The 23,119-nt window shown below is 42.5% G+C and overlaps 1 protein-coding gene across 4 annotated transcripts in view; it reads left to right on the top strand.

Moving 5' to 3' along the window:
* The window catches only part of ADGRA1 (adhesion G protein-coupled receptor A1), a 1,332,527-nt gene that overhangs the window by 383,959 nt on the left and 925,449 nt on the right, over window positions 1-23,119 (top strand). For all 4 annotated transcript variants that reach the window (XM_073596079.1, XM_073596078.1, XM_073596080.1 and 1 more), the window contains 2 exons: window positions 7,377-7,575; window positions 14,796-14,945. In XM_073596079.1, the coding sequence (XP_073452180.1) occupies window positions 7,377-7,575; window positions 14,796-14,945 (349 nt within the window). The remainder of the gene's footprint in view (window positions 1-7,376; window positions 7,576-14,795; window positions 14,946-23,119) is intronic.

Genomic DNA, 23,119 nt, shown 5'->3' with positions numbered 1-23,119 from the left:
GGCCATCCATCTAAACTGACAGGCTGGGCAAGAAGAGCATTAATCGGAGAAGCAGCCAAGAGGTCCATGGCAATGCTGGAGGAGCTGCAGAGATCCACAGCTCAGGTGGGAGAATCTGTCCTCAGGACAACTATTAGTCGTGCACTCCATAAATCTGTCCTTTATGGAAGAGTGGTAAGAAGAAAGCCATTGTTAAAAGAAAGCCATAAAAAGTCCCGTTTGCTGTTTGTGAGAAGTCATGTAAGGGACACAGCAAACATGTGGAAGGTGCTCTGGTCAGATGAGACCAAAATTTAACTTTTTGGCCTAAAAGCAAAATGCTGTGTGTGTGGCGGAAAACTAACACTGCACATCACCCGGAACACACCATCCCCACTATAAAACATGGTGGTGGCAGTATCATGTTGTGGGGTTTTTTTCATCAGCAGGGACAAGGAAGCTGGTCAGAGTTGATGGGAAGATGGATGGAGTCAAATACAGGGCAATCTTAGAAGAAAACCTGTTAGAGTCTGCAAAAGACTTGAAACTGGGGTGGAGGTTCACTTTCCAGCAGGACGACGACCCTAAATATACAGCCAGAGCTACAATGGAATGGTTTAGCTCAAAGCATATTCATGTGTTAAAATGGCCCAAAGTCCAGACCTAAATCCAATTGAGAATTTGCAGCAAGATTTGAAAATTGCTGTTCATACAATCTGACAGATCTTGAGCTATTTTGCAAAGAATAATGGGCATAAATGTCACTCTCTAGCTATGCAAAGCAGGTAGAGACATCCCCAAAAAGACTTTCAGATGTAATTGCAGCAAAAAGCAGTTCTACAAAGTATTGACTCAGGGGGGCTGAATACAAATGCATGTCACACTTTTTACATATTTATTTGTAAACATTTTTAAAAAACATTTATCATTTTCCCTTTTCGTCATTTCAGGACAGCCACAATAGAGAGAGATAGTCTCCTCCCCTTCCTCTGGAAACACTGCGCCAGCCCATAAATTCTCTCCTCCCCTGCCGGACCTCAGTTATTAGTGTTTCCTCCGGTGGGGAGACACTGTGCAGAGGAACCAGGCCGGATGCAGTCAGGGAGACTGTGGCCTTTCTTTTTAAAGAAACATCCCTAGGGAAGCAGGGGGTTCCAGGATAAAGAGTGGCGGTGCTTACCGCAGCTGAAGCCACCCCTTCCTTGCTGAGCGCGGCATCAGATCGTGGGGGACCCCTATCGCGTCCACAGGGCCGCAGCATGGAGACTGTCTGCTCTCCCTGTACTCTGTACTCCGCAAAATTTGGAACCAGCGGGCCGGACGACGGGTGACGTCATTTCCGGTGGGGGGGGCGGACGCTTTCCCTTTGACCCGCGACTTCCGGTTCCGGGTCGCGGTGCTGATAGGGGGCCGGGCTCAGGCTGGAGTGAGTCGCTACACGTGGAGACAGTGTGAGACTCTACACAGGCAACCACCTGCAGTCATGTCTGAGGCAGATGCTGCAACTCATACGGACGCTATCTCCAGCCTTCCAAAGGTAAGAGTTCCCTGGGGAAGGGTCCTCTCTATCTAAGGATTGCTCCTCCTCATGTATGGTTCCTTACTTAGAGGGGGGGCAGACCCCCTGGGTGGTCAGGGGGTGGGGGGGTGTGCGCAGTTCCCTTAAGGTGGTTCTGGTACACTCCCAGGGTTGTTTCCACTTAAACATGCTGAATGTAATATGTGGTTTTTGTATGTAATTTCAGAAATCTACAGAAAAAACAAAGTCCACTCATGTCTCTAAAAGGAAGTGTGCCTCTTGCAGAGACAGTTTAGGGGAAGCATGGACTAAGGTTTTGTGTAAAGAATGCATAGACTCCCTGGTTAAGGAAAGGGAATCGGAACAGCAGTCTGGTTTGGCAGCTTCTGTGAAGGAGCTGTCATCCACCTTTTCATCCTTTAAAACGTTTTTTGAGACGTTTCAGCTTCCCTCTAAACCCATTCAGCAGGATACAACCCCGCCTCATGCTCAGGGCTCTGCACCTGCCAGATCTTCTAATTTAGTTATGGCAGAGGAAATGTCAGGCCCTTCCGGGGTGGAGCTGACAGCTGACAGTGGCACGTCTGACTCCCATGAGGAGTCAGAAGGGGAAGACCAGGACGGGGAGTCCAGAAAAATCTCCAGGTATAAATTGTCCCTGGATGAGGTGGAAGACCTCTTAGGGGCAATATATACAACCCTCGGTATACACGAGGATAAGAAACCCCTATCCCTCCATGACCTTATGTATAAGGGCTTGGGAGATCAAAAAAGAAAAGTTTTTCCAGTACATGAAGTTCTGGTGGAAACGATTAAAAAGGAGTGGCAGGATCCTGAGAGGAAACCCTTTTTTTCTAGCTCCCTTAAAAGAAGGTTCCCATTTTCAGAGGATCCAGGGTCCATTTGGAATAAAAATCCCAAATTGGACGCCGCCTTCTCTAAGGTCTCTAGACACACAGACCTGGCATTCGAGGATATGGGGGCCTTGTCTGATGTCATGGACAAGAGGATAGACTCACTTCTAAAAAAGACGTGGGATTCAACTGTGGGTAATTTAAAGCCAGAAATGGCTGTTACTGTGGTAGCCCGCAATTTAGAACATTGGCTTTTCCAGATTCAGGAGCATATTGAAGCTGGCACAGCCAAGGAAACTATCCTAGCTTCGTTCCCCACGATTCTGCGAGGAATTGCATACATTGCAGATGCCTCGGCAGAGTCAGTCCGTATGTCGGCCAGATCAGCGGCGCTGGCAAATTCGGCCAGAAGAGCGCTCTGGCTGAAAACTTGGCCGGGGGACACTGCCTCTAAAGTCAAATTGTGCGGGATACCCCTGACAGGTGATCTACTCTTTGGCCCTGGGTTAGAGACGGTCTTAGACCGTACAGCGGACAAAAAGAAGTCCTTTCCGCTTAAACGGAAAGCCCCAGCTCAGGCAAGGAAGGGGTTTCGTCCGAAAAAAGGCAAGGAATCTCCCAAACGAGGGAAGAAAACTTGGGGCCAAAGAGGCAAGGGCAGAGGAGGGGCGATTTTTCACCCTCCTGAGAAAGCCCGCAAAGATCAATGACTCTCTAGGCACGGTGGGAGGAAGATTGGGGGCCTTCCTTCCACAGTGGGAGACCCTCTCACCCAATCGATTTATCCTGGGGGTCATAAGAAGAGGGTATCTCTTGGAATTCTCAAAGCCCCCCCCGCAAAGGTTCCTTGTTACGCAGCTTTCCACCTGCACAGCAAGGGCCGAAGCTTTGATAGACGCCCTGAAGGAACTGGAGATTCAGAACGTAGTTCACAGAGTACCAAAGGGGCAGGAAGGAGAGGGGTTCTATTCCCACGTATTTGTGGTGAAAAAACCCTCAGGGAAATTCAGGTTGATTCTGAATTTAAAACCCTTAAACAGGTCAATTTGCTACAAAAGATTTCGCATGGAGTCAATTTTTACGGTCAGGGCCCTGCTGCCACACAACGGTTACATGGTGTCTCTGGACCTCAGAGACGCATATTTACACGTCCCTATCGCAGAAACCTCCCAAAAGTTTCTCCGGTTAGCAATAGACCTGAAAGGTACAATACTGCATCTACAGTTTCAAGCACTGCCTTTCGGGCTATCCTCCTCGCCCCGCATATTCACAAAGGTACTGGCAGAGGCGTTGGCCTTCCTGCGACTCCAGGGGGTGTCAGTCATAGCCTATCTGGACGACCTGCTCCTATTTGCAGTATCCCCAGAACAGTTGATCAAGGACCTCGATCTTACAAAGCGGGTACTAACAGGGTTGGGGTGGCTGCTGAACTTAGAAAAGTCCAGTCTCATTCCCTCACAGCGCATTGTGTACCTGGGATACCTGCTGGACACTACGCTTTTGAGAGTTTTCCTTCCAAGGGAAAAGATTCTAAAGCTGGACAGAGCAGTTTTCTCCCTCCAGTGCAACCATCTAGTGTCAAAAAGGTCCATAATGTCAACGTTAGGCCTAACAACGTCTACTCTTCCAGCGGTGCAGTGGGCAGGATTACATTTTCGTCCCCTGCAGTCATATGTACTAAGAGTATGGGACCACAGTCAGAGGGATCTAGACACCTTAGTACAGGTTCCCCATCAAATAAAAAGATCTCTTTGGTGGTGGAGGAAGGAAGTGAACTTGTCACAGGGACGTCTGTGGCTTATCCCAGTCCCGCAGATCGTAACCACGGACGCAAGTGGCAAAGGCTGGGGGGCACATTTGGGATCCCTTCTAGCGCAGGGCACATGGAAGGGCGATGAACTGCAAAGGTCTTCCAACTGGAAAGAGCTGAGGGCAGTAGGCCTAGCCCTCAGATTTTTCAAAAAGGAACTCCAGGGCCACCATGTACAGGTACGGTCGGACAACTCATCCACCGTGGCCTATATAAACAAGCAGGGAGGCACCAGGAGCGGAAGTCTGTTGGCCCTAGCAAAAGATATTCTAAGCTGGGCCGAGTCCAACACCCTCTCACTCTCAGTGTTTTTTTTGAGAGGGGAGAGGAATATAATCGCAGATTTCCTCAGCCGGAGGAGTCTAAAGGAAGGAGATTGGGCCCTCAACCAGGAGGTCTTCAATCTCATATCCAAGAAATGGGGACCCCCGGAAGTGGATCTTTTCGCTTCAAAAGACAACGCGAAAACCCCCTGGTTTTTCTCCCTAAATGCAGGGGAAGGAGCACTGGGGGTGGACGCATTGTCTCAGAATTGGCATTTCAGGACATGCTACGCCTTCCCTCCTCCGGTGCTGTTACCGGCGGTTCTGAGGAAGTTTCAACTAGAGAGCACCTCTCTCATTCTAGTAGCTCCACATTGGCCGAAAAGGGCATGGTTTTCAATCCTCAGTCAGTTAGCAGCGGAGCCGCCCCTTTTCCTTCCACCTCGAAAGGATCTTCTGTCGCAGGGTCCAGTCCTCTGCCCACAGGTGCAGCAGTGGAAATTAGCGGCCTGGCTACTGAGGAGGGTATATTAAGATCCAAGGGGTTTTCGGAGAGCTTAATCTCTACCCTCCTCAACAGTAGGAAAAAGGAGACACGTAGGATTTACAAAAAGGTCTGGCTCCTTTTCAACAAATGGTGCATAGAAAACTCCTTCTCGGTGCAGAGTCCGTAGCTGTGTTGGAGTTTCTGCAGTGTGGAGCGGACAAGGGTTTATCTGTAGGTACCCTTAAAAGTCAGGTTTCAGCACTCAGTGCTTATCTGGAGAAGTCTCTGGCTACCAATCCATGGGTGGTCAGATTCTTTAAGGCACTGTCAAGACAGAGACCTACCAGGGGTCCTCCCTTTCCCGGGTGGGACCTATCTCTGGTTTTACAGAGCCTTACGGGAAATCCCTTTGAGCCATTGGACAAGTGCCTGTTAAGGGAGCTTACCCTAAAAACAGTATTTTTAGTAGCAGCAACAACTGCCAGGAGGTTCAGCGAAATTGAGGCGTTATCAATTAGACCTCCTTTTTGTGTTATTTTGCCAGACAGGATAGTCCTTAAGACTGATCCAGCTTTTTTGCCTAAAGTGGCGTCAGGCTTTCACAGAAGCCAGGAAATAGTCCTACCCTCGTTTTGTCCCAATCCTTCAGGTGAAAGGGAACTAAAATTTCATTTTTTAGATGTAAGGAGGTGTATCCTACAATACCTAGAGATGACTAAAACAATAAGGAAGTCTGATTCTCTATTTATTTTGTTTTCTGGGGCCAGAAAGGGTCTCAGAGCGTCCCGACGCACGATTGCCAGGTGGCTTAGATTAGCTATTGGGCAGGCATATTCTTTAGCAGGGAAGGAGATCCCCAGAGGCATAAAGGCACACTCCACCAGAGCAGTGGCAACTTCCCAGGCAGAGAAGGCTGGAGCAACGCCAGAGCAAATATGCAAGGCAGGAACCTGGTCCAGCTACTCCACTTTCGTTAGACATTACAGAGTGGACTTGGTGGCGGCAGGTGAGCAGGCTTTTGGGCGAAAAGTTCTGCAAGCTGTAGTCCCACCCTAATTGGTAAGTGCTCGATTATCCTCTCTATTGTGGCTGTCCTGAAATGACGAAAAGGGAAAATTAAAGTTACGTACCGGTAACGTCTTTTCCTGTAGTCTTTCAGGACAGCCCTAGTTACCCACCCTAAGCTTGGGGGGGTCTTATTAAAGACCAGAACGCAATATGGTAATGATATTGATTGGTATGTTATTAATGTGTTCTTGTGTCTCCCCAGCTGGCCGGAGGTACTCTTGAAAGAACTGAGGTCCGGCAGGGGAGGAGAGAATTTATGGGCTGGCGCAGTGTTTCCAGAGGAAGGGGAGGAGACTATCTCTCTCTATTGTGGCTGTCCTGAAAGACTACAGGAAAAGACGTTACCGGTACTTAACTTTAATTTTCCTTCTACTTCACAATTATGTGCCACTTTGTGTTGGTCTATGACATAAAATCCAGATTAAAATACATTTACGTTTTTTGGTTGTAACATGACAAAATGTGGAAAATTTCAAGGGGTATGAATACTTTTTCAAGGCACTGTATGTGAATGAAAAAAGTAAATACAAAATCACAATAAATATAATTTTTGCATAAGTCCTCAAAGTGAAATGTCTAAAAAAATGATCTCTCATGACAGCAGTGCTCCAATGGACTTCAACAAATTCTTGTGTGAGGAAAGTGCTGCAAACAAAATTTTGCACCACAGTGAATCACCAATACCCAATATTGGGACAAGTGTTTTTAGACCTTACCATTGTGTAGGTCTAATAGTGAGGTAAGGGGCGAGAGTGTCAGGTGGTGGTTCACAAGATTTTGTTTGGAGCACTTTCTGCATGCAAGAATTTGTTGAAGTCCATTGGCACACTGCTATCATGCGAGATCATTTTTTATACATTTCACTTTGAGGGCTTATGCACAAAGCATATTTATTTTCATTCGCATATTATGTAAGATATTTTTTGTTTTTTTTGTTCAGTTCATAATAGGTACATATGTTTACAGGTTTCACTATATATTTTGTATGGGAATTTGATTATCATTGATTATCATTGATTGCTTCATTTATGTTAGGGTAGCATTGTTGTGATTGTGCTGCACTTTATTTGAGGTTCATGCCAATGTAATAATGTGCATTGAAATGACTATTAGAAGCCCATATAGTGACAATGCAGGAGCACAACTTGGAGACAGGAGTAGAGCGTTGATACCCTATATCAGGAAGTGCCTGAGCAAGGACCTTTGTGGTGGGATCATGTAATTTTTTTGTAATGAAAGCTGTAAATGTAAAAATATTGAAATTTGATTCTGAAATTGCATGTTAGCTATTATGACATTTTCATGATTTGGGTTTGTATTTTAACCCTTAACAGGAAAGGCTGATGGAAAACGCCAATCTATGTGAAAAATCATAGTCTTATATTTATTTTCTTAGATGGCCTAGAACGTTAGCTGGCATGATGGCTTTCTACCCCTGTAGAGCGTTTTCACTTAGCTCACTGCTTTATGCTGAGCATGGAGAAGAACTACGAGCCTGGCGAAAGTGTGACCGCAGTGGACGCTGGGCAGAACAAGACTATTCAGAATGCCCCTTTACTAACGAAGTAACAAGACATCTTCATGCCTTCAGTCTGGTAATCAGCCCTTTTACTTCCCTCGCTGAACAAGTGAACATACGACAACTATTATCTCTCACCAATAAATACCTTAGTGTTATTTTTATACATATGTATTATTAATATTTTGCAAAGAGAGCCACATCTGTAGATACTGAAACACAGATTGTGCTTGCAAATACCTCATAAATATAATTTACAAGATTGTCCACAAAACTGACTGAGTCAGCACACACAAGACTCATTCCAAAGCCCCGTTCATACCAAGGAAATATTAATGTAAAAAGCTCAAAAGTCCAGAAGTGTTTCATTAACTCCCAATCAGATGATTATATTTTTAACCTTCACTATAAAAAAAATACTGATGGCTTTTATTCAGTATGATTATGTAGAGGATAGGGGTTTACAAACTTTCCAAAGCAACCAGATTTGACCTTTTAGAAGTTTAGAGCACTAAGAACAAGGAGAGACTTTTTTTAGGTTGTTTGTTACTCAAAACCAATTGTGATTCAGCCCCACACTTGCACACAACTATACAAATAGATACATGTATATAGATTCAATAGTCCATCAAATATATAACAGAGTCTTTATATAATTCCACAATTCCAAAATCATAAGAGAAACAAAAAATACGAAATGAAATGACAAAGTCCACATGAATGTGCTTCACCACCAACCAACAAAATCATCTTGTATGTGCTTACTCTTAAATATTATTCACACCATGTGTAACCTTCACCATTGGCCACTCACCTCCTGTTATGACCTATGGGTAATAGGTCTAATGCACTTTTCCCTTTAAGGGCAATATCTGGAAGGAGTCTGATTCTTCTTATAGCTTCAATATGCTAATAATGTGTAAACAAGTGATGAGCAACCCATATGTAGTGATATTGATAATCCACTACATAATCTCGTCATATACACCAGTGATAAAAAATCCATATATATTAATAATAATCCACAGGAACTGGTATAGGCTAGAAAAAATGGTGATCTAGATCGGGTAGCATACAAAATCAACACACCACCCGTGCAGACAAAGGTGCGTATAATCATTCGATGGGAATCCTCCTCGTGATGATAGTGAATCTGACACACAAAGTGTATATCCACCACCACCACATAGATAATGCGCTTACCACCTTGCACAAGCTGAATCGCTTGTGGCTAATACCCAGCCAGGGCCTTTTCCTCCAAGGATGACGAGCAGATACCAGACCTTAATGGGCATTTGCAGAGTCCATTTATTTAACCAGGTGTGTAAGCGTGGACGAAGCAGTTCATAGAGACGTGGCAAAGAACCCTTTATACCAAGCATATATTTTCACTATACAGGGGGTCCCCTAGTTACAAACATCCGACTTACAAACGACTCCTACTTACAAACGGAGGGAGACAACAGGAAGTGAGAGGAAATCTACCCCTAGGAAGGGAATTTCACTCCTGTAAGAGCTATTATGGGGAAAAGGTACCTCCACTAATGCTTTATCACCAAGGCTCGTTTCCACAACAACCCAAAATTTTCAAAATCCAATTGTCATTGGGACAGAAAGTGAGGTGAAATCTTCTGAATAGGGGCACAGACAGCAAAACGAACATTACAGGGGTGTTAACCCTTCCCTATGCTATCCAAAAAGCTTAAAAATAGTTTTTTTGGCTGGAGCTACACTTAAAAAATGTACCTGTTCCGACTTACAAACAGATTCAACTTAAGAACAAACCTACAGTCCCTATCTTGTTTGTAACCCGGGGACCCCCTGTATTAGTTTAAGAGAGTGCAGCTCTGTTCATTACCACATTTTTCTTTCTATGTATATCTCACAGCAGAGTTGCTGCTTTTTAGGAATGAATAGTTCACAGCGCAGTTATTTTTTCTTTTTATGTTCTTATATCTTCACCTGGTCTGCTCTTACTTTATTATGACATTCACCAATATCACAAGCCGAAGCTCAGAAATAAAACAAGGCCTCCTCTTGCAGGGAGGTAGCTAGTGGCCTTTAGGGGACAGCACCCAATTATCTATCCACAAGCTACAGCCTCCAGCAGTGATATCACACATGGTGGATTTTTATAGCACACATGCTATTTGTCTGTTATGGACCAGCCCCTAGTGCACTTTTAAATGTGAGTAGTTTCACTTAGGTCTTATTTATTAAATACAGTTGATTTTATGGAAAGCACAATGATAGCCTATATGTTTTATTTCTGAGCTTCCGTTTGTGATATTGGTGAATGTCATAACACAGTGAGAGCAGATCAGGAGGAGAAATAAGAAGGATCAAACTCCTTCCAGATATTGCCCTTAAAGTGGTGTTCCGGCCGAAATTATACTTTTTAAATAAAAATACCCCTATAATACAGAAGCTTAATGTATTCTAGTAAAGTTAGTCTGTAAACTAAGGTCTGTCTTGTTAGTTTATAGCAGTAGTTTGTTATTTTATAAACTTACAGCAGGCCGTGGCCATCTTAAGTGTGGGCATTTGAAGCCAGACTGTATTTCTTCCTGGATCTCATCCTTGTAGATCTCGCACATGCTCAGTGCAGCACAAGCAGTGTAATAGGTTTCAGGTCAGGTTTCCATAGCAACGGCAGTGTCAGAGGAAGTTGCCGCCCCTTCCCAGGAGGCATTGCAAACACGAAATGATGCGATGGGCCGCGGCCAGGGAGGAGGAAGTGAAAAATGAATACAGCAGTTATACACTAAGTGCTGAGAAAAAAAAAATAAAAAATATCCAATTCGTTTACAGTGCACAGTTTAGTGAGGGATGCTGAAGAGTTGTAAAAGTGGGTGGAACTCCACTTTAAAGGGACATTAGACCTATTATCCATAGGTCATAACAGGAGGTGAGCGCTCAATGGTGGTAGTTACACATGGTGTGAATAATATTTAAGAGCAAGCACCTATAAGAGGATTTCATTAGTTGGTGGTGAAACACATTCTAGTAAACTTTTTCAGTTTTTTATTTTGTATGTTTTGTTTCTTGTTTCGCTAATTTTTTTAGATTGTGGAATTATATGAAGACTGTTATATATTTGATGGACTTTTGAATTTACATACATGTATTTGTTAGTATAGTATGCAATTGTGGTTCCGAATCACTATCATTTCAGCACATTAGAGTGAGTGGTACACTTTCGGATTAAGCAGCAGCACTTTATTTGGTGTTTAGCTGTGGGAGCCGGCAGCTTCCCATTGTAAATCACAGGAGCTTACATATAATTGTGAATGATCATCCTTGAGTCAGATAGATTTTGACTAACTGTAGCAATTTCATTGTAGAGTCTTTGTAACATACTATACAAAAAGATGGCAAGTTGGCAACCACCCCAATTTATAATGGGGCTTTGCAGTAAGGTGCACATTAACCACTTCAATACCGGGCATTTTCACCCCCTTCCTGAACAGACCAATTTTCAGCTTTCAGCGCTGTAATATTTTGAATGACAATTGCATGGTCGTGCAACACTGTACCCATATGAATTTGATCATTTTTTTCCCCACAAGTAGAGCTTTCTTTTGGTGGTATTTGATCACCTCTGCGGTCTTTATTTTTTGCGTTATAAACAAAAAAAAAGCGACAATTTTGAAAAAACACAATATTTTTTACTTTTTGCAATAATAAATATCCCAATTAAAAAACAAAAAACAAATTTCTTCCTCAATTTAGGCCGATATGTATTCTTCTACATATTTTTGTTAAAAAAAATCGCAATAAGCGTATATTGTTTGGTTTGCGCATAAGTTATAGCGCCTACCAAATAGGGAATAGATTTATGGCATTTTTATTTTTTTTATTTTTTTTTACTAGTAATGGAGGCGATCTGCTCTTTTTTTTATCGGGACTGTGATATTGCAGTTGACAAATTGGACACTTTTGACACATTTTTGGGACCATTGACAATTATACAGTGATCAGTGCCATAAAAATGCACTGATTACTGTATAAATGTCACTGGTAGGGAAGGGGGTTAATACTAGGGGGCAATCAAGGGGTTAAATGTGTTACCTAGGAAGTGATTCTACCTGTGGGGGGAGGGGACTGACTGGTGGAGGTGACCGATCGGTGTCCCTATATACAAGAGACACACGATCTGTCTCCTCTTCCCTGACAGGAAGTGGATCTGTATGTTTACACAAATCCATGTCCCTGGTCTGTGACAAGCAATCATGGGTGCCCGGCGGAAATCGCGGCCGCTGGGCACGCGCATCTGCTCTCAAGTGACGCGGCAGCGCGTGCGCACCCCCTAGATGCCCGAGAAGCCGAGGATATCATATGACGGCCGCCCAGAATGAGAGAGCCACCTTGCGGCCATCATATGTCTATACGCAGGATGGGAAGTGGTTAAAGGGCTTTCACATTGCATTTCCCAGCACACTTACCAAGTTTGCGTAGACTTCCTCCATGCACACCTGCTCTTAATTTATCCGTTGCTATATATCAGGGATATGCAATTAGCGGACCTCCAGCTGTTGCAGAACTACAAGTCCCATGAGGCATAGCAAGACTCTGACAGCCACAAGCATGACACCCAGAGGCAGAGGCATGATGGGACTTGTAGTTTTGCAACAGCTGGAGGCATATATTGCATATCCCTGCTATATTTGCTACAACTTGGAGACTAAGGGTCGGTTCACACTGGGGCAACACGACTTCAGCGCGACTTTGTACCGCGGCTTCAACGCGGCTTCAGCGCGACTTCAGCGCGACTTCAGCAAATTACAAGGCGACTTGAAGTCGCCTCCATGACAGGCGTCTTCGCCTGTGGCCATTCAGCTCTCTGGGAGGGAGGGGGGGAGGGAGGGGTTTTCCCTGCAAAGTCGCTTAACTTTACAGAGAGATCCGACTTGGAGGCGACTTCCATTGATTTCTATGGTACAGGTCGCCTACCAAGTCGGATCAAAGTAGTACAGGGAGTACGCTCTGAAGTCGGAGCGACTTCAGTAGCGTCTATTAAGACGCTAGCGTTTACTCCCATTGAGACTATTTCTGGGGCGACTTGGGGCGACTTGAGGGCGTACAAGTCGGATCCCAAGTCGCCCCAGTGTGAACCGAGCCTCAATCCTCTGTTTTTAGGGCCAGTTCACACCTGAATTTCACAGGTACGCGTTTTGTGTTCCAATGCGTTTCTGATGCGTTGTGATCTTCAGCACGTTCATTTGGATGGGCTAAAATCACATTGGATCACGCAAAAAGTAGCAAATGCACTAATTAAAAAAAAAAAAAAAAAGTACGTACACCCAGTACATTTTGAATTTGGTATGGGTAATCGCACCCATGGGTAAATGCACCTTTCCCATAATCCATTTTGGTGTGAACCGGCCCTGAACATGAATAGTTAGACAGGGTAAATTTAATATTTTTTTTGCAGGCTAGCTGGCAAGTAGACATGTGCAATTAGTTTTGTTCTGAATTTGTTTTTTAACGAATTTCAACAAATTAGTTAAATTGGAAATATCCAAATTAACCAAAACCCGTTTAACTAATTTTTCAGAATATTCGAAAATTCGTAAATTCGAAAGTCCGAAAACCCGAAAATGAGAAAATCTGAAATAATAACTAACGAATATTAACTTAACTATTACTAACTATTAAATTATAGGTATTGGAATTTCCTTTCAAATTTGGCTGTTAGTGAACGCAACGAATACGAAGTTATGAATTATCCGAAATAACTAATGCCATATCTAAATGAATGGAATGTAACAAATTAATAATAATAAATAACAATAATAATAACTTTTTATTATTATTATTATTTATTTATTCATTTGCTCTGTTCTATTTGTTTAGATGCGGCATTTGTTATGTCGGATAATTCGTAACTTTGGATAAATTCGTATTTGTTATGTTCACTAACAGCCACATTTGAAAAGAAATTCAAATACCTATAATTTAATAGTTATTATTAGTTAATTAGTTTTTTTTTTTTAATTTTCGGATTTTCTTTCTTATTTTCGGCTTTAGGATTTTGCAAATTTTCAAATTTCCAAACTGCGATCATAACGAATGACCCATGTAACGAAACGTCCCACACTACGCTTGAGTGCTTTCGTCATACATCGCTTCCTTCCAGTCTGAATATAGATATCAGATATTCCAAACGCTGACAACCACAAATAAGGCAATACTCGTTTGGTTGCTCACCATAAACCCTTTATTAGAACAAGAATACAGTCTTATATATAGTTAAGGAGGTTCCCCCCTCCTGCTCATATTACTCTAACAATACACCTGTAAACAGAAACATAAATTTACATGAGCTAATTAACTAATCCCTTAAAGCAGCAGATGTGACTTCGTGCCCACCTGGCCATTGTCGTGATTAATCGGGATTTCACTACAGGTCAGACTTGTTGTCACCAAGCTTCACACAGTAGATTATACATTATCATAAGTATAAACACAGGACACCTTCTCACAATAGCAGGAGCTCCAGTAGGAGTTGGCCTGTCTCCTACATTGTACAGAGGCCAACGTGATCCGCTCTTTCAATTAACATGTTGAGTTCAGAATCAAACAAACCAAGAATATACTTTTTTTTTATATATACTGGGAGATATTGTGGATAAATATTACTGTCCCATTTTAGGTAATCCAAGTCCTATTTTCTCAGTCACCCTGCGTCCCTAATGGACACAGGGGGGTTTAGACATAAGAGGTGCATGGGGAGCTGAAACAAAGGTTTCCCAACCTTTCCAAGGGATTCTGGGTTCCACGAGCCCTCCCATCACAATCCAAAAAATGAAAAAAAAAAAAAAAACGAATGAAACGAAAACAAACACATTTTTCGGCAATGCACATGTCTACTGGCAAGTGTGCTGGGAAATCTTAATTTGTTTATCATTGTGGATTTCTTGTTTATCACCTCCTAAAGACAACATTAGTTTGGGGCTTAAAGACAATGTAACGGTTAGCATCTTTCTTAGTCTATAGCTAAGTGTGTCCATTTTTGCAAAATTTTCAAATATATTTTTCATAAAACGTATCGCACCTTCTATGAAAACACATAGGAAATCATAATAGAATGTTTTACCAGTGCTATTATTATTATTCCACTATGCAGAATGTAAGTATGTACATTATTTAAATGTGTAAAGGAAAAATCTCTATAAAGATCTTTTGTCGCCATTCCAATTTTTTATTGCCTATTAAATGGACAATATTTGCAAGCACAGAATTTGGATTTCCGTTAATAATGCATTAAGGACCATAACAATACTCTGCTTCTAGATGCCTGTGAATGACTCCAATGTCCTTGAATATGCTCAGCAGCTAATGACCTACACCAGGGGAGCCTCAGACTTCACGGATAAGATGGATGTGGTGTTGGTGGCGTACATGATGGAAAGGATGATAACATTTGTGGCACAAATCAAACCTGTAAGTTTCTAAAAGAGGAGGGAACAATTTATTTTTTTATATATATTGTTATTTTATTTGCATTTTAAAAACAAATGTTGCTTCAATTTTGCATAGCAAATTCGTTTGTAAAGTACATTGTTGCCATAGTAATTTCCACAGCTACTCTGGGGCATGGAGGTCCTAGGATGGGATTAGGATCCCCAGTCCTATTTGTAGTCTGGGTACAAATTGAGTGGTTTAAACTTAAAGTGGCTGTAAACCTCAGACATGAAATCTGAACAAAGCACATATTTCTATGTGTACTTCTCTCTCTCCAAAGTCACTTCTGACACATTTCAAGACACTAAAAGCTAAAAAGGTGACAGGGGAGGAAGCTACAGCTGATTGACAGCCACAGCTCCAATCCTGTGCTGTCCCTTCCCTCCAATCAGCTCTCAGAGCTTAGGGCCTTTGAAAAATCCTTTTCATATCTGAATTTTACAAGGATGTGCAGGACAAATTGCTGCAGATAAACATGTACAACGTATGTAGGAGGATTAGTTTCACCTCTGTTTCTCACCTGAGGCCACTTATTTCACTAAATATAGGTAAGGGTTTACAACCACTTTAGGTCCTGATTCACACCTAAGCACTTTTAGTGCTTTTTTCATTTTGCAGATTTGCACTACAAAACGTGTTCCATAGGAAACCATGTCATATGGACTGTAGTGCAAATCTGCAAAATGCACTAAAAATGCATAGGTGTGAATCAGGCCTAAGTCATCTAATGCCTTGGGGTACTTTCATTGCCTTCTGCTGAATAGCAGCAGTTGAAGGATTCGCAAAGGGAATGGTCCTGTGATCTTTTATGAACTGGTTGGCCTCTAAACAAAATAAACTAAATTTATTTAACTTCTTAATAAGTCCCTAGACACCTGTAAAAGCTCCACCCATGTATTTGTACAAATCCTATTCCATTAATGATATTTTGAGCTGCTGGAATTGGTTTTCAGACAACATGATTGACCCATGTGATTACTTAAATAGCAGAAGGCTTTTATGTGTAGTATAGGTAACATATACACATGGGTAATTTCTGGTGGAAATATCACAGGTTCAATGACTACAAATCACGGGAGGTTGGTTGCTACCCAGGCTGGACTACCATATAAATTTGTGGTAGAGATCTAGAGACCTGAGTTGTGACCTATTATACTCTAAGCCTTACCTTGCACAGAGGATTTCCAGCTCACCGGACAATGATCTAGGTGTCAGCAGACTGGTATCTGCCACCATATTTTAACAGAAACACACCGTTCACAGTATCTGCTGTAGCAAATCTGACCTCTAAAAATGTCTTGGTACACTTGCACACATCTTGGAGGACTAATCACAGATCTTCTGTGGATGTAGGTTACCTCAAATCCTTCTGTCTCTTCATTTAAAAGGGTTGTAAACCCTCGTGTTTTTTCACCTTAATGCCTTCTATGTGGGAATTTATAAGTGAATAAGTGCCTGATTCCCTGCGCTACTATGTGCACACAAATGGCTTGTGTGAAAGAAATGTATAAATTAAACCAAAAAGAGATATAAAATAAGGAGAAAACCTCCAGTGAATAGCTGTATATGGGTCTGCTGCTGAACACCTGCTAGGGTTCTAATTGGGGCAATTATATTTCCATTGTCTAGGATTCCCAGAGAAGAAAATTACCATCTGTGATTCTAATGCCCATTTTGTCTAACATGAAAGTTAAAGCGCTTGTTAACCCTAAAAATAAAAAATAGATCCTGTTCCCTTAAAGCATGTTATACAGCACAGTGCTTATGCTGTGTTATTTGGCCCCTTCTATCACCTAAAATACCTGGCTGATCCTGCCTGGCTATGCCCCCCCCTGTAAACTGACCACGGTTTGTCATGGCTGCTGAGCCCTGACACCGTGGTCAGGTTATGTGCCTCCGTCATCTCCCCCCTCCCCTCCCTGCCTGTTAGCTCTGTCCACTCCCCCCCCCCCCCTTTGCTGCTATCATATCTACAGTATAATCATACAATCCCCTCTGTAAAATAACATTGTGTCCTTGTGTCTGTGTTATATAAAAATGCAGATTTCTACCTTATATCAGAGCGTTCCTCAGCACTCACGTGACCGCTTGGCTCTCTCTCCTCCCTCCTCCCCAGTTGACGGCAGTAGGAGTTCTCAGCCCCTTCTGCTATAGCTGGGGAGAGGAGAGAGCCAAGGAGTCACGTTAACTCAGGACAATATGCTTTACAGCAAAGTATCATATCTGCCAGATCTTAAGTATGGGTGAATATAATGTACATACATATTTGTTAAAATTTTAAGATCCGTTAGCAACTGTCTTATGTAATATAGCATGTTATGCTTTATCTTTATAGTGGTCTTTTAACAAGGAATCTCTCAGGCCCCTTTCAGATCAATGCGTTGCAGTAACTTAAATTGCCACAATGCCTGCCACTTTGTGCAGTGTGTTGTTGAGACATTTCATTTGAATAGCACCCCAACAAACAACTGCAGTAGCTTGTACCAGACCTGCTCTGCACCACAATACCATCAGACACATGTTATGTGTTGATGTGGGCTGCTTTCAAAATTAGTGTAGGCCCATTTTGTGGTCCAATGCTGTGTGTTGGCAGTCCATTCAAAATAAATAGGCAGCTTTAACATAATGCACATTAATATGCACAATACCCAATGTTCTGCTTCTGCAATCTGAGCACTGACAGTGTGATCTCTATAACTGACCCAGTTGTGGTGAGATAGCTTTACTTACAATCTCGGTAGAGTAACTCAATCCAATTGATATCTTGCAGATCGTAGAAAGTTTAAGGGCCAGTTCACACCATAGAAACGCAGTCCAGATGCGTTCCAGATTCTTTTCTGCATGCGCATTTTTGTATGCATTTCAGTGCGTTTTTGATGCAGGCCAGTGCATTTTTTCCCCTTCTTTTTTCATAACCATAAATAAGGACATGTGTGTTCCAGTGCGTTCCAGTGCATTTTTGATGTGTTTGACAGCGTTCCAGTATAGTCCAGTGCAGGAAAAATGCAGCGTGTTCTACTTTTTTTTTCTGGAACTGCAACCACTGGTGTGAACTATGCCATTGAAAACCACCTACTTTCCATGTGGTTTTGATGCAAAAAAAAAAACGCACTGGACTGCATGTGGTGGGAACTGGCCCTTAGGACCAGTGCGCTTTTTTCTGCATCGAAAACGCATGGATAGTAGATTATATGGTTTTTAATGACATAGTTCACACCAGTGCAGTCAGTTCCAGGGCTTTTTAATTCCAGAAAAAACAGTAGAAAATGCTGTATTTTTTCTGCACTAGAGACTGTACTGGAACACGGTAAAACGTATCAAAAATGCACTAGAACACACGTCCTTATTTTAGGTTAAGAAAGAAGAAAGGGGAAAAAACGCACTGGAACGCATTAAGAAAATGCATGCAGAAAAGCATCCGGAACGCATCTGGACTGCGTTTCTATGGTGTGGACTGGCCCTTAAACTTTCTACAATCTGCAAGTTATCAATTGGATTGAGTTACTCTCACCACAACTGAGTCAGTTATAGAGATCACACTGTCAGTGCTTAGATTGCAGAAGGTAAACGGTAACAAATAACTAGTAACAGAACAAAATTAGTTTAAAAATATATGTAATTGTTGTAATCCTCTTAAGCTGGATTCACATATGTGCGGGTAAGGAAATCGCGCAAAATCACGCATGTTCCCGATCCCGATCCACATGTTCCCGATCCACAGACAAAACACGCAGAAACACAAACAATTAATGGCATCCCTTACATTGGAAAAATGTTTGCTTTTTTGCATGTTCAAAACTGGATGGTGCCCCACATCACCTTGTGGTTCCATACAGGGCATTTTAAAAAAAACTTTTTCCCCCACGGTATGCACGGTACGGCAGCCCATTCAAATGAACGGAATGTTGTACCCACGAAATGTGCATCCTAGCCTTAAAGTGTATGTAAATATAAAATCATGGACTTAACAATGGATCCCTTTGTCCCCGACATGGGGTCAAATCCATGCTTTTATTAATGTATAGTTGACAAACTCTGGCTCAATACCTGGTGATCTTGCCAGTCACCTCCACAATTCATGACTTCTACTGCTTTTATATATAGTCCAATGAGAGCGCCAAACAAATGTCCAAGAGTTTAAGGTTTTATTGGTAAAACTGTTTCATAGGAGAAAAAAAAACAAAGCATTTCAGGGGCCAAACGCACACTCCCTTCATTAAGACTTAGGAATTTAGATTGTGCTTATATGGTCTACAGTAAGCAGATCGATTTCTGATTTACATCTTGGAACAGTTTCTGGAGGGCAGTGTTAGTGAATGCAGCAAGGTGGATTCTCAACCTTGGGCTCTTTCCCTGTTTCTAAGGGGTGTCACCATTTTTGGAGTGCTGCCGTACTGTCACGGTACCCAGTGACTGTTTCAGTGTCCTATAGAAAATCAAAATCCAGCACCATGTAATTGTTCTTACATGCTAACCACAAAAGTCTATTAGCCTGGTCACATTACATCCTTGCACCTTTCCCTGGTACCTACAGAACACCATGCCAGCAGTCCTGTAGTCCGCTTGTGATGTCACAGGCTTACATGTCCCCTCCCAGTCCTAAGTGGCCTGATTGATAGGCAGGGAGTGCCTTCATTGGTCTTTCTGGCAAAAGCAGTTAATCTGTCGGAATTTTTATAATGGATTGTTTAAAGAAGCTGTGTTGTATGATGACTGAGGGACCTGCAGAATGCAGAGGCTTCGATTTATCAATAATATATTAAACACTTGACCAATCCCCCCTTCCAAAATGACCAGACAACACATTTTATTAGGAGTCGAATGGCCATAGCAGCCTTTTATTACAAACCATTAAATACAACATTCACAAGAAAACAATTCAATGCATATAATACATCCAATGCATAACAAATAAACCAACCTCAGCTTATGCTAGGTCTAAGGTCTTTGAAGGCCTATATACTCACGATTAACCGGTTGTATCTGCCACCCAATCAAAGGCCCCCAACCGCAACTACACCAGCTCAGGGACAATTAACCACTTACGTACTACCAGATACAACCTAATTAATACCCTGATGTTACCACTGTGTTTTTAGGAAAGGACTCATATACCTCAGATAGGCCCAACCCACAATTTTCCACAATTATTTAACCAGCACCGCCTTCAAAGACCCAATAGTCCCCCTGCCTGCAGCTCTGACAAGAAAATAAGATCTAAGGTCTTTGAAGGCCTATATACTCACGATTAACCGGTTGTATCTGCCACCTACAATTTTCCACAGTCAGGAAGGGACACCCATACCTCAGATGGGCACAACCCACAATTTTCCACAATTATTTACCCAGCACCGCCTTCAAAGACCCAATAGACCCCCTGCCTGCTGCTATGACAAGAAAGCAAAGGACCAAGAAATTGAATAGCAAGCTAACAACATAAAACCTGAAAACCCACTACAAATACCCCAGCACCTTGAGAAAGTAGGAAACAAGGGAGGGAGGGTGGGAGAAAACCATCTGATGCTGTGATGAGCTCTGACTGAGCTTTGACACAATCCCCACTCCTCTCTACCCACTACAGGATATACCCCCTGCCTTGAACTCTTCAATCTGCTAAGCAGATTGCATCATTCTAAGGCCTCATGTACACTGCTGCTGGTAAACCGACTTTTAGGAGCAGTTGGGCATTTTTTTCAACTGCTCCTGAACCCTCCTCTGCGTTGTCTGATCGGCACATGTACACAGGTTCATTTATAGTCGTTTCTAGGCAGTTGTGTTTAAAAGCTTTTTTTGGAACCCAAAAAAATGCGTTCAGAAGCTGTGTTTAGAGGCATTTCAAACGTTAAACGTGGTAACTCGCATTTAGGCGCGTTTCATTTACAGGCTTTTTTCATTTTTGGCTATTTTGAAAAAAACATTTTTTTCGGAAGCTTCTAGATGCAAACGCGATTAAACACGGTTAACTCGGCACGTAAACGTGGCTAAACGGACGTTTTTAGACGCTGGTTTCAAGCTGCCAAGTTAAATTGTTCAGGAAAGATTGAAAAACGTCCCATGTACATGAAGCCTAAATCAACCACTAATACTCCACCTCTTCTGCAGGCCCCTGTCTGCAGGCCCTCCTCCTAGTTTCACTCAGCTCCAGGCCATATACTTACTTTAACACTTTCATAACATAACACACAAAATATGTTTTTCTCTTCAAATCCAGTTTTTCATATGTATTAAGATTTTTGGCTAACAAGCTGAACTGATAAGCTAAAACCCAGAATCATCAATAATGCAGAATTAATCCTCAAACCGTCTACTACTTTAAATCACTTTCAGATATAAGATGAAATTAAATCAAAGTGTATGGGTGCATGCATGGGAGTTACCAAACAGCAAGGAAACATTCTGAATATTTGCTTATAGCAAGCATGGGCAGTGCATGCTGGGAGTTGTTTAACAGCTAGAGAAACAAAGATGGATATGGTAAGAGTTCATATAATTACTAAAGCGTTCCTTAGCAATGCCTCCTTATATTCAGTAGTAACTATTTTCTTCCATTGATTCTCTAACGGATCAACTTGCCTCTGTTTTTAAAGGCTAAGTTCACCTTTTCAGGCAGATTTTCACTTTTTACAATAAATAGAAGCCTTTTTTATGTCTTTTCTGCTCAAGCCATCCCAATGCGCTGATATCTCACTTACCTAGTCCATAGCAGCTTTAATTCTTCTCAGTTCAAAATGTAAAAAAATGCTTTCTGAGCCCTGACTTCCTTTTTCATCATGTGGCAATGCAGGATACTTCATATCCCCTCATGCACTGCCTTACTACATCACAGGTTAGGGTGTGTTAACCTCTCTGGACTATACCTCCCGCATTAATATGCTACCACCTCTTTTTTATTTCCACCTATGTTCCTACTTCTGTCTTTAAGGTGGCCACACACAGCACAATCTGAATGTAAAATCTCCTTTAGATCTATCGGCTATGTAGTTGGCTCTGAGAAAGAGGGTACATACCCTTGAAAAGCTTCAGCTATTTGAAGTGTATTCCCTACGCTGGGATGTTGATGGTAGATCTAAAGGGGCTTGTACAATCAGATTTTATAGTGTATGGTGAGCTTTACAGACTTCCAGGGACACACTTCACCTCCTTTTTTCAGTACTACAGCTCTGCTCCACGCTGGCTGGTATGTGTTTGCTCAGCTCCTGCACACTCTGCCAAATGAACCATCTATGCAAGATGAAGGTACAAAACAATATGTCAGCAGAGGAACACACTGGCTGTGTATTCAGTGGGAAGTGTTATCACTGATAGTGAGTGCATGTGAGTGCAGAGGGGGCCCAAGCAATCTTCTGGAGGGGGAGGGCAGGTGCAGGGTGTGTGTTAATAAGGTCAGCTGATGTACTACTTCCTTAGTTCACTAACAGTTTTTCTGTCCCAAATACCAGGACAAATAGCAGGAATGAATGGGGGAGTTTTCTACAGGAGACTGGAGGCTCAGGTGGGGGTGGTGAGGTTAGGTCTGCCTAGTTTAAAGCTTTTTCCTTTCTGCAACAGAGGTACTGTACATTAATGGTATATTGGTATATAGGGAAGCTGGATTTTAGGGAAAAAAAGTGAACTTAGCCTTTAACAGTGTTGCCCATTTTTGCTTACTTCAAAGTAAGTTAGTCATGTGATGGCAACATTCCACAGACCTAAAATCAATTCTGACACATGATTGTGATTGCTGAAGTATTTATAAGTGCATTTGATGCATTGCATGAATCTATCCACGGCCGCTGTAGACACCCCCATTCAGGCATCCGCCCCTTTTCGGGTACTGGGCGCCTGAATTACAGCGGTGGGGGGGTGTTTTTAAAGCACCTGATTAGAGGCATAGGCTCTAATAGGTATGAAAAAAGGTGCACTGCGAGCGCTAAGCTTTGAGCTCAGCTCAAGAATATTTGCTTTGCTAACACAGAACCATCTCTCAGCCAGTCAGGAGGCCCAGATGTAATACCAGGCACCTGATTGGCTGATCTAGAGGGTAGAGGCGATCTCATTGGCCGCCTAGCAAAGCAGGAAGAAGATGTGCACGGAGGACGCATGGAGGACACAGAGCCATCGCCGTGCTACTTGTCCCACAGCTCGCCGCCTGTCACGCTGCCTGACCCACCACC

Source organism: Aquarana catesbeiana, linkage group LG08, assembly GCF_042186555.1.
Source record: "Aquarana catesbeiana isolate 2022-GZ linkage group LG08, ASM4218655v1, whole genome shotgun sequence".
NCBI lineage: Eukaryota > Metazoa > Chordata > Amphibia > Anura > Ranidae > Aquarana > Aquarana catesbeiana.
Note: the sequence above shows the minus strand (reverse complement) of the source record. Positions and strands in the feature narration are given on the sequence as shown.